General features: G+C 36.8%; 2 protein-coding genes across 7 annotated transcripts; both read right to left on the bottom strand.

Annotated features, from left to right (window-relative positions):
• Window positions 1–1,319: 1,319 nt before the first annotated feature.
• LOC110271078 (uncharacterized) lies at window positions 1,320–6,331 on the bottom strand. Its single transcript, XM_021121183.2, has 2 exons — window positions 6,201–6,331; window positions 1,320–6,123 (listed from the first exon to the last, which is right to left on the bottom strand). The coding sequence occupies exon 2, from the start codon at window positions 5,826–5,828 to the stop codon at window positions 5,121–5,123; it is 708 nt and encodes a 235-aa protein (XP_020976842.1). The 5' UTR covers window positions 5,829–6,123; window positions 6,201–6,331; the 3' UTR covers window positions 1,320–5,120.
• A 201-nt stretch (window positions 6,332–6,532) lies between these two features.
• Window positions 6,533–11,201, bottom strand: LOC107639353 (Integrase-type DNA-binding superfamily protein). Of its 6 annotated transcripts, none has more exons than XM_088484096.1 (7): window positions 10,867–11,201; window positions 9,789–9,986; window positions 9,525–9,655; window positions 8,765–8,849; window positions 7,652–7,835; window positions 6,952–7,073; window positions 6,533–6,872 (listed from the first exon to the last, which is right to left on the bottom strand). In XM_088484096.1, the coding sequence occupies exons 2-7, from the start codon at window positions 9,829–9,831 to the stop codon at window positions 6,730–6,732; spliced, it is 708 nt and encodes a 235-aa protein (XP_088340222.1). In that variant the 5' UTR covers window positions 9,832–9,986; window positions 10,867–11,201; the 3' UTR covers window positions 6,533–6,729. The 6 variants fall into 6 exon arrangements, with proteins under 6 accessions (XP_088340222.1, XP_088340224.1, XP_088340227.1 ...); XM_088484098.1 differs by having other exon boundaries at window positions 7,652–7,832; window positions 10,867–11,168; XM_088484101.1 differs by lacking the exon at window positions 10,867–11,201 and adding an exon at window positions 10,767–10,856 and having other exon boundaries at window positions 7,652–7,832.
• Between the last annotated feature and the right edge of the window lie 353 nt (window positions 11,202–11,554).

The raw sequence follows: 11,554 nt of genomic DNA on the forward strand, positions 1-11,554 counted from the left end.
GATGGTGATATCATTCCAACCAAGAGATGCCTCAAGCCTCCGGAAGTCACCATGGACATTGAACTGCCTACACCAACTGGCCACGCTACCACTTCATCTACATCACAAAAATCGACCGCCCAACGCCTTGAGGACCTTCACAACAAATTAGACCGTTATGAGAGGCGTAACCAACGCCGCTATGCTCATGTGAAGAGGCTTCTAAGCATAATCAGCCCAGCTATGGAGGAACCCGATATCTCCACCTCCACCGCAACTTCAAGCGGAGATAGCAATGGCATTGGAGATGTGGCACACTCGGAGCTCAATCAACCTGTGCGCCTAACCTCTAGCACGGAGGACCGTGCCAAGTTTTAAGTGTGGGGAGGTCGGCCGACCGATCTCCGTAGGTAACATCTGAATAAATTAAGATAGGTTGCATGATTAGGTTTTAGTAAGATAGGTTGCATGATTAGGTCCTAGTTGACACCATTCGCATGATAAATCTGCTTGGTTGGAACAATGAAATTCTCTCTTAGGAAACCAACACTTTGGGACGACCATGGCATTGCAAATTTTAAATGCTTTGATGCCAAAGTTGCATGAAGAATTATATTTTGGAACATGGTTTTGAGCTAAGAACACAAGCTTGTGAGATTTGAGCCTAATGGTGTGGTTACATCTTATAACCACTTATTCTTCCTTCTTGTGTGCATTATTCTCCTCCTATGATTGTGATCTTTGATTTGTTTGATTCTTTATGTCCATTATTTGGTGTATTCATGCATTTATATGATTGAGGCCATCATTTCATTAGCTCACTCACCCAAACGGCCTTACCTTCTATCTTCCTTTGTTAGCAAAATTTGAGCCTGCGATCAACCCACTTTGTTCTTAATTTAGCACATTACAAGCCTTTAAGCGAAAAATAATAAAAGTCCTTATTTGGATCTTTGATTAGCTTAGGCTAGTGTGTGAGTATCATTCAAGTGTGGGAACCTTGGGACATTGGGTGAATAAGAGGGTATTTTGTATTATTATTGAAAATATTGGGAAGTGGGTACATACTCATGTATTGATCAAATGTAAAACCTCATGCGTTGACACTCTTGTATATAAAAAAAAATGAGAAAAACAATATGGAAAAAAAAATAAAATAAAATATAGAAAAAGAAAGAAAAAAAAGAAAGAGGAAAAATAATGAAAAGAGGACAAAATGCCCCAAAGTGAAGCTCAAGAGGAATCAATGCATAAGTATAGTGAAACGAAAAGAAAATGCATGAGTATGTGGAAAAGTGAGGAATGGGTAGTTAGGTTAGCACTTAATTGTATAGGTCATTATATAGGTTAGGTGGGAAAAGTTCAAGTTAATCAAAGATTCAAATCCTAAGTCCACTAGCCATATACGACCCTACCTTGACCTTAACCCCATTACAACCTAGGAAAAGACCTCATGATAATTGTATGCATGCACTGAATAATTGTTGATTGTTAGATGAAAAACAAATCTTGGAAAGCATGATTAGGGGAGAATTGAGAGAATAAACCCCAAACACCGAGTGATTGGAGTGCAAACACTTCCGACGAGGGTTCGATGCTCAATCCTTTGATTCCCGGCTCTCGCGAGCATTCCTCATGCAAGGTTGCACATATTGCATTTCATGCTTAGAAAGTGGCAAGTCCTATGCTTTGACCACCATCGTATCCCATGTGCTCGCATATGTCCTAAGAAGGCTAATTTGCTCCCAACCAAGTGGATAGTGGCACTAGTCATAGTTGCATGCATATAAGTAGGTTGCACTTCATGAGTCTTATACTTTTGCAATCCCTCGGTCTTCTGTGTTTCTTCGCATTTCTCTAAGCATGAGGACATGCTAGAATCTAAGTGTGGGGAGGTTGACAAACCCCAATTTGAGGATTTATCTTGTGATGATTTCAGGGGTTTTATCAATGATTCCACACACTTTCTATATGAAAATACAAGATATTGCATTCCTTTCCTAGTTTCGCCTCATGAATGAAAACATGCTTATTTCGCACTAAAATGGATGCATTCTTAATCTTCTCTTGATGCCATTCGATGCCGTGACTTGTGTGTTAAGTGGTTTCAGGATATAGAGTAGGAATGGACCGAAAGAGAGAAGGAAGGCGGGTACAAAGGAAGGAAGCATGAGGATTAAGCTTTGGAAATCTCCACATGGGCGCGTGCGCGCACCTTGCGCGCCCGCGCGGATAAGGCAACATGGAGCCAAAGCCAAGAGCCGGCTTGAGGAAGCGGCTAAGCCAGGATCTTCATGGGCGCGCACGCGTACATCACGCCTCCGCGCACATTACAAGACGTCTCAGCGGCGCGTGCGCGTGCCTTGCGCGTGCACGCCGATTTGCGAATATGATTTTTTAAGAAGTCACGTGACTTAGGCGTGGAGGCAGTTAAGGATCCCACTCTTGGAGAAACACCTTGGCGGGAAAAGCTTAAGAAGACCAAAGGAACAAGGGTTAAGGACACTTTTAGTTCATTTTTCTAGATCTAGATATTTTTTTCCTTTTTTGGAGAGAGGAGAGAGTTAGTTACACTTTTTGGGAGAAGAAGAGGGAGATTCCAAGCTTCACTAGGGTTCATCCTCATCTAATTTCTGAATTTTCAATGACTTTTTGGTGAGATCCATTGCAATTCTCACTCCACTTTGTTCATGTCATAGATTTTCTTCTCCAATTTCAAGTAGTAGATACAATTGATCAATTCTCATAGATCTAGAATTCAACTTTGTGATTTTGGATTTCATCTCTATTTTGGATTTTCATTGCTACTCTTTGAGATTTGTTGTTAGATCTTTGTGTTGCAATACTTTCAATTTGACTTTCCCTCTCATTTCACTATGACTTGCCTTCTTGCTCATTGACAAACCCCAATTTGACGGTTTGTTTTGCATTGAATTTAGATCATTTTGATAACCTTTTGTCACATTTAGCCTAAGAATTAGCATGGTTTTGTTATCTCTTCCATAATTGTGCTTAAGTGTAAAAACATGCTTTTAAGCCTTATTTTGGTGAATTCTAGTTTCTGTTTGATTCCATAAGATGCCTTGATGTGTTTGCTAGTAACCTCAGGTTGAAACTAGGCATGGATCAAAGGAAGCAAGGAAGGAAGCATACAAGTGGAGAGAAGCATAAAAAGTCAAAGAAGCAAAGTCAGCCATGCACGCGCACGCGCACAAGGCGCTCGCGCGCACATTGCAGAATCGACCAGGGACGCGCACGCGTACCATGCGCGCACGCGCCGATGATGGCACATGACCTCATTAATGCAACACGTGCCTGGCGATTTGAGAGGTTTTTCTGAACCCATTTTGGCGCCAAATTGCTAAGGGAAAGGAATAAAAGGATGAAGGATTGAGGGGAAGGCATCACTTTACATACTTTTCATACTTTAGAAGTTAGTTACCAATTAGCTTAGTTTAGTAGTGAGAGTTAGTTTCTAGAGAGAGAAGCTCTCACTCCTCTCTAGAATTAGGATTAGGTTTAGTTCAATAATCTTAGATCTAGATTTTAATTCATGCTTTCATCTCCTTCTATCTCTCAATTCTTTGTTGCTACATTCATCTTCTTTTATTCTTTTATTGTAATTTCCTTTATGTTGTTCTTATATTTTGTTGAAGATCTAGTATTGTTCCTTCTACTTTCTTCCAATTCAATAAGAGGTAATTCATAATAATTGTTCTTCTTTACTTTTCTATTGTTGATCTCTTGTTTTTGTAGTTGTAGATTCCTTTAATTCTTGCATTTAATAATGTTTACTCCTCTTGCACTTTATGTGTTTGTTGAAATGTCTCTTTTAGTTTTAGTGTAGATTTTGTTCCTCTTGGCCTAGGTAGAGTAATTAGTGACACTTGAGTTATCTAATTCCTTTGTTGATTGATAATTGGAGAGATTGCTAATTGGTTTGGAGTGCACTAAAGCTAGTCTTTCCTTGGGAGTTGGCTAGGACTTGTGGCTCAAGTCAATTCATCCACTTGACTTTCCTTTAATTAGTAAGGGTTAACTAAGTGGTAGCAATGAACAATTCTCATCACAATTGAGAAGGATAACTAGGATAGGACTTCTAATTTTCATACCTTGCCAAGAGCCTTTTATAGTTGTTAGTTTATTTTCATTGCCATTTACTTTTCATGCTTCTTATCCAAAACCCCAAAATAACTCATAACCAATAACAAGACACTTTATTGTAATTCCTAGGGAGAACGACCCGAGGTCCAATACTTCGGTTTATAAATTTTAGGGGTTTGTACTAGTGACAAACAACTTTTTGTATGAAAGGATTATTGTTTGGTTTAGAAACTATACTTGCAACGAGAATTCATTTGTGAAATTCTATACCATCAAAAATCCGTTCATCACTCATCACATGTTTGATAAAATGACAACACTAGTTATGGAGTAGAATTTTCACACTTGGCATAGGGTTTGGTCCTTGGAAGAAGTTGAATAGTTGTATCAATAGTTGGTTTGGAATTAGGGATTGCTAGTTGGCTTGGAGTGCACTAAAGCTAGATTCCCATAAGGTGAAGCTAGGACTTGTGACTCAAGTTGATTGCTCTCATTTGAATTCCCTCTATACCTAGGGGATAACTAAATGAAGCAAGGCCTAATTGTCGTCAACATTGAATAGACTATAAGGATGGAATTTCTAATGCCAACCCTAAGCCAAGTCTTTTGATAATTGATTGTTTGTCCCTCATTACTTTGCTAAAAAAAAACCCTCAAGAATTCCAACAAGGCTTACTAAACCAATAAGATGCACACTTTGGCAATTCCAAGGGAGAACGACTCGGGAGAATAGTACTCTCGGATATAGATTGTAGATTTGTTTGATGAAGGATTTTGCGTCGGTTTAGACTATACTACGATTGATCATTTGATAATTTCTATACCGGCAAAAATTCATTTGTCAGTGGCCTTCTCCAAATCCATACTCATCATTGAACTCGGACCAATGTTGCTTCTCAGCTTCTTCATCAGAAGAAACAGGGGTATGTAAATCCTATAAATGGTATTCATAGTCATACTCTGAATCAGTGGAGTTTGAGTGTATAGTAGGCCCATTACTAGGCCCACCAATTTCAAATAAAGCCCATCTCTTTGGTCTACACTGGGCCAACACTTGGTTGTACATTAGGTCTTTTTCCAACAACATTTGATCTATTCTTCCTTGGTGCATCCTTCCTCTTTAGTGGATCCTTCTTGTTCTCTTTTATTTTTCTCTTTGGTAAAGGCACTTTTTTTCCCTTGTAAGTCATACTTCTTTTCTTTTTGGTACGCTTCTCTTTTCCACTGCTCTCCTCATCATCACTGTCATCATTATACCCCGAAGGTGGATGTTTGTAAGGTTTGCCCTCCGTGCTCTCATAGTCGTCATCAGAGGATGATGTTGTCAGATTATCATAGATATCATCTAGTTCTATGCACTCAACATTCACAGTTCCTGCATTTCCAGCTCCTGCTTCCTCTACATACTCAGGTCCATTGACAACATGATCAAAGTAAACATAGAACTCATCTTTTTCTTCATTCTTAATCCAATGGTCACACAATTCACAAATCCCACTATCCCCTGTTAAAAGATGAAGCCTAGATTCAATATCACTCGCCGTGTTATCAAACCAGTATATTGCCTTGTAGTCAGGATATCCTATACCCTCATACAACTTCACCAAATCATCAAAGTTGATAAAATCTATGTCCATCTCTGGAAATTTTTCTACTTTTCTATTCACATAAACAAGTCCTCCATTACCATTGCTCACAAACTTTCTTCCATGGTGAAAAACAAAAATCACATATCTATCAGTCATTTGTAATTGTTTAACAAAAACAAAATCAACCCACAATGCACAGAACACTAAAAAACTTTAAAATGAGGACACAATAACTTTTTCAACAAAACTGAAATAGAAAACAACCATGGCAGAGTGCATTTGCATGCATCGCACCCTACGCTAAATGGAACCCTAACGCGAATGTGGTCATGAACGTTGTGGGTTTTGCTTACCTTGATTGATGATTGAACTTTTTCAGCATACGAACTTTATTTCTCCTACTCCACCTTCTTCAATAACGCTTCAGTTTCGTTTCGGAGGGGAGGAAGTTCTGGCTTCATGAAGGGGTTAGGGCAGTATATGGTAATTTCTCTCTTGTCAAAGTTTTTTTTAATAAAAATTAGCTACCTTTGCAAAACGACGCCGTTTTCATCATAGACCTATTTATCATTCGAACTTTTTCCTCCATTCAGCGTGGCACCATAACGAACACCTGGACACCATTTTAACTACGTCAGCCAATTCCGTTTGGTGTATAAGAAGCAAATGAATAGAAGGATTAAATTGTCCTCCGTTTGTTGAAATCAAGAAATTTTTTTTATATTTAAATTTTGTCAGAGATATATTTGTTAAAAACTTAAAAGATCAGGACCTATCTGTCTTTTTTTCTTAAAAAAAATATTCTTTTCCAAACGACAAATCTTAAAAGTTCAATAGAATCATTCTATTGGTGAATGATAAATAGGAAACGCAATTAATACGTGACTTTTATTGGTGAATGTTGTAGCAATTTCATATGTATAAGGATAAACAATGGTATCAAGGTATGACATAGTGCTGGTAATTTCTACAATAAGAATGAATTTATGACGTAGAACTAGAATGTTAGAATATGTCTTCATCTTCACTTAATTATTGAATCACTATTCTTAAGAAATCAAGAGAGTGATGTTTCTTGCTCTGCGTCTTCTTCACAAGCAGACAAGCTACTTACTCCTTGCTTGTTATCCGAATCGTCTTTGTTCGAATTAGGCAGGTCGACATTATCACTGGGTCCTGAACCAAGCCTTCGCTTGTGCTCTACAATTTTGTATAAAACTGTTAATCTTAAAATAAAGATGCATGAAAATATATGAAATAATTCAAAGAGAAATATTACTTTTACGTGTAATTGCCTGCCGAGTCAGCGCCAAAAACTCTTCCCATTTGAATTTACGAAGCTCCCGCTTTTCTTCTTCAGGAAGCTCGAAATTGGGTTCTCTCCCGCACATGAAAGCAGCCCTACAGATAAACAGAGAAAGAACATACTAATAGAGTCATAATCTATGGTTTAATATAACTTTCAAAATGAGAATATAACCATCTCAAAGTAGAACCCCCCCACCATTAATATAATGGAAAGAAACATCTCATAACAGCCATATGATCCTGGATAACAAAGTAAATGCATGCATCGTATTTTAAATACACTTAAAACTATAAATCAACAAGCTTGCCAGCGCAAATGATTGTCAAACCCTACTAGAAACAGTTGCCATACAGTAGTAATCATATATATTTTTTAAATAATCTAAGTAGCTCTCCTACTTTCTTGTAGAAACTAACTGCATTTCAACTTCAAATTATTTTTTATTTCATTTTATTGTAGACAGTACAGAAATAAAGCCTAAGCATTCAAAGGAACGATACATCAAAATGCATAGACAACAAGATTGTTGAACTCAATGAGAACAGAGGTAGGTACCCAGCAACTTATCAAAAGCAGCCGAAATACATACATAATCTTAGCGACCTTATGTTATGTACAAAGGATTATGGTTAGCATTAAATCATTAACTTGTTGCAATTCAAATTAATACCTATCGTATAAGTGAGCAGCTTCTTGTTGAGACCCAACAGTACCTAGATGAATCTGTTTCTTGTCTACTTTTATTGCTGCTTGCCATTTCATATTTTTGAAATAGACCCCTCTCATTAAGCATGGCTCTTGATTATGCAAATTCTTTCTTCTGTGCCGCTTTCTGCGTTTAACAGGAGGCCCTGCTAAGTGCAATGCAAAACAAGTAACAGATAAAAAAGGCTAATAATAGATCAGTCAAAGCCACTCTAAAATGGAAAAGTAAACTTTCGTTGCATGAAAGCTAATAGAAATGCGCTTATTTCCATCACACAGTCTTCCTTTTTCAGTAACCTCCTATTAATGAATAAATGATACAGTGCATCATTGCAAAGAACATTGGGAATAAACAAAAATCGGATTGGCTCGGTTCACCAAAATGCCATGTAAGGCAAGAGACATGCCAGTTGGTCATTCACACATTGTTTTAGTTAGCTATAAAAGCCAAATATGTTGTACAAGTTATGCATTAGAGGATTATTCATTCATTATTGCTGATTCCTGATTCTCATGTTGCAAAATACTGCATTTCAGAGAAGTTAACACACTCATTGTAACTTTGACTGGAGGAATCATGTGATGTGACATGCTTCTCCCATTTGTGGAGTTTGGCACTGTTGCCAAAACCAACCAAAATGGATCTCCAAGATTGCCTCTTATAATGGTCAATCCTACACATTATGTTAGATCAGCACCAAAGATCAGCCCTATTTGATGGACCCTGATACTCCTTATTAACACCCCATTTATTCAATGAATTGTTGGATGCCTAGATCAAGGCACATGTTGCATGAGCTTAAGCAACAAAACCACACAAATGAATGACTTTTACTCTACACAAACTTACTGCTTATTACTTATACTGGTTTCACATTATGTCTACCCTTAATGGTAATATAATTCCATTTTATGATATTAACTGTGCAGGCCATGTATATAAAGAAGCTTGCATACAAGATGATTCTAAAAATGAAATACTTAATAACAAGGTAAGCATAAGTGCTTATGAATTGACCAACAAAATGACTAATTAGCCACTGTAACAGGGGTATATCATCCTGCTAAAAAAACAAACCTGAAATTTGCTGACTAGGCTGATCTTTTGATGAGCTAGAACCAGATACATTTGATGATCCTGGTTCTTCTTTGACAATGTTATTCTACAGAAAAAAAAATAAAAATAAAATAAAAAAACAGTTTAGTACAGGGTTCCTAGCTATCTAACCCATTAATGAAAAACACTCAACCACGCCAAGGGGTAAGGGAATAAACATTTTTATTTTATCAACTAGGCAAACATCAATCTTGATTTCACCTACTTAATGCTAATTGATGAGCTTGTTGAGGACAATCAATCAAGAATCTTCCTGATAATAGTATAAAAAATTTAGGACAGAGCCTTTCCGCGTCAATAAATCAATGCAGTCAAGAACCACTGACTCGGATAACTACAGCAAACATCAACAATGAAATATTTATGATAACAACAGCTAAGTTTTGAAAAGTTGTCGATCTTGAAATTGAGTTGACCGCCCTTTAGTTGCATTCTCTAGTGATTAAATATTTTTCAGGGTGTTAGAGAATAGTGTAACAAAAACCAGACATCTTTTTCACAAGCAAACAATCTTTCAAGCTTCCAAATTGCGGCCATGCAGCATAAATAAAATAAAAGCAACTCATAATCACAGAACCAATATCTGAATGATACTGATACCTAGGTCATACGAATACCAAATCTCCCTAAGGCAGATATGAAAACCAACAACAGAGATTCCATAGTAGAAATTAAAGAAAATGAAGCTTCAAAATAGCATTCATATAATTGTGTTCCCTACACTGTCCAGCATGCTTGCATTATCTGAAAGCGCAGGCTGTTCTGTCTTCAGTCGAGCATCACGGGTTGAATTTTCAGTAGCAGTTATATTCTCACAATATAGAGGGAGGGGTGCAACAAAGGAACTGCTTCCTGCAAAGGACAAATAACATTGCTCATTTTTGTCAGTTAAGCATAAGATATAACCAATAATAGATTAATAGTATACTCTACCCTTCCAATGACATCATCATGTTTTGTTTCCTTAAGAAACCTCCACAATTACCTGAGCATAATCCCAAAAGTCTGCGCCTTCTCAAGCTCACCATTCTTATCTCTGATCGTCTCACAAAGTCATCTGAACTCACTGATTATTTCTAACCTTACCAAAGTGCTCCTTCAACTTTGGAGGCAGGGTAGCTATAACATGAGTAGAACAGTTTGATGCAGCTGATAAGTTAGAACTATAATTCAAAGTTCAAACCTATTATAAAGGAAGACAAAGTTCCAAGTCAGTATCAGTTAAACACTGTAAAAGCCTGACAGTGTCATAAACATAAACATCAAAATAGTTGCTTCCCAAGTCCCAAGAAACCAATGAGTGATGAGAACAAGATATACTTTTTTTACCACAAAAGGGAATGTCTTTTCTCAGTTTTAGTACCAGACATAAGTAGACAATCATCAAAGGCTAGCAGCAAATAAAGAAACATCAATACTTAAACAATGAAAACAAGATCCCCAAACCTATTTTGACGATTATGACCTCATACATAGACCAACTTAGCCAAAAACAAACACATATACAAGATGCAAAGAAACCTTGATCATGATACAGTATCAAGTTTCAACCACCGACACCAAGAACAAACGTTTGAAAGCAATCTGTTATCCAATTTGATCATCATTCTCAAAGGGGAGAGAGAAATCAGTTTTAAAAGTTGGTACCACAAATTTGTTAAAAGGAAACCACACACATTAATTGGAATCAGAATTTGGAAACAAAATATCATCAAGTCACAGAAGAAAGAAAAGTCTCTCTCCGCGGGTTGAAGTCAACCCTCATCAACCTACGACCTTTATCGGAAAACGGATGGTAAGGTAACATTCACATCAACAACAACAATTAACGATTAAAATTCGAAGAAACAGCCAAAGACCCAAACAAAAGGCAAGGAGAGAGAGAAAGAGTCAAGACTTCTCAAGGAGTCAACCCGAAATGCCAACCACACGCAAAAGACGAAAGGAGTGAATAAGTAATAACCCTTGAGAGAGAGCCACAACATCAAAGCAAAAGAAGAAAAATAAAAGCACTGAGAAAGAGAATAATGAGAAGAGACAGAGGCCATGTGTTGGTTTAATACCTGAAACCGGAAAAGTTTAGATAAGGTGGCAGAAGAGAGAGAGAGGGAAAAGGGAATTAAAAGAATTTTGGGAGAAAACAGAAACAAGGTGGTGACTGGTGAGAGTGTAAATGGAGAGATATTATGTCTCTTGTGTAATTGTGTTGTGTTGTGGTGTGGCTCATGCATCTACCACCTTTTGTTTGTTTTTATGTTTATATATTGCGCCCTCACTTCTTTCTCTCTCTTTATATCAATAGAAGGAAGGAAGAAGGGTGGTAGGAGGAGATATGAATGGCCGCGGAGTGTGGACAGAGAAAGTCTTGTAGAGAGAGAATGTAAGGGTTTAAAGTAGTGATATTTTAAATTAGTCATTCAAAAATTTTTAATAGAAAAAATTATCTTTCTTAAATAATAGCTAAATTAGTCTATATCGGATAAATAAAATTTAATAAAATAAAATGTAAATTTTTCGAAACAAAATAGCTAGAAAGAATTATTTGAGTTGAATAAAGGATTAGAGAACGCAAACGTAGCTGCTGTTGAAGTTTTTTTTTTTTTTATTTTTAATTAATTGGATATAATAGGTCAACGTTGACCACAAAGGCTTAAATTACAATTTTAAACAAAAATTTAATTTTGTTATTGTAAAATAATTTTATATATGTATTTAATTATTTATTATTATATTAATAAAAATAACTATTTT

The sequence above is a fragment of the Arachis ipaensis genome, chromosome B4, assembly GCF_059453495.1.
Source record: "Arachis ipaensis isolate K30076 ecotype BB chromosome B4, ASM5945349v1, whole genome shotgun sequence".
In the NCBI taxonomy this organism is placed as follows: domain Eukaryota; kingdom Viridiplantae; phylum Streptophyta; class Magnoliopsida; order Fabales; family Fabaceae; genus Arachis; species Arachis ipaensis.

Excerpts from the sequence above, each read along its gene's own strand:
- LOC107639353 (XM_088484096.1), bottom strand. The coding sequence starts at position 9,831 with ATGGTGAGCTTGAGAAGGCGCAGACTTTTGGGATTATGCTCAG. Across the intron at positions 8,850-9,524 it reads ATGCAAGCATGCTGGACAGT|AATAACATTGTCAAAGAAGA; the intron begins GTAGGGAACACA and ends TTTTTTCTGTAG. Across the intron at positions 6,873-6,951 it reads GCAGGCAATTACACGTAAAA|AGCACAAGCGAAGGCTTGGT; the intron begins GTAATATTTCTC and ends ACAAAATTGTAG.
- LOC110271078 (XM_021121183.2), bottom strand. The coding sequence starts at position 5,828 with ATGACTGATAGATATGTGATTTTTGTTTTTCACCATGGAAGAAAGTTT.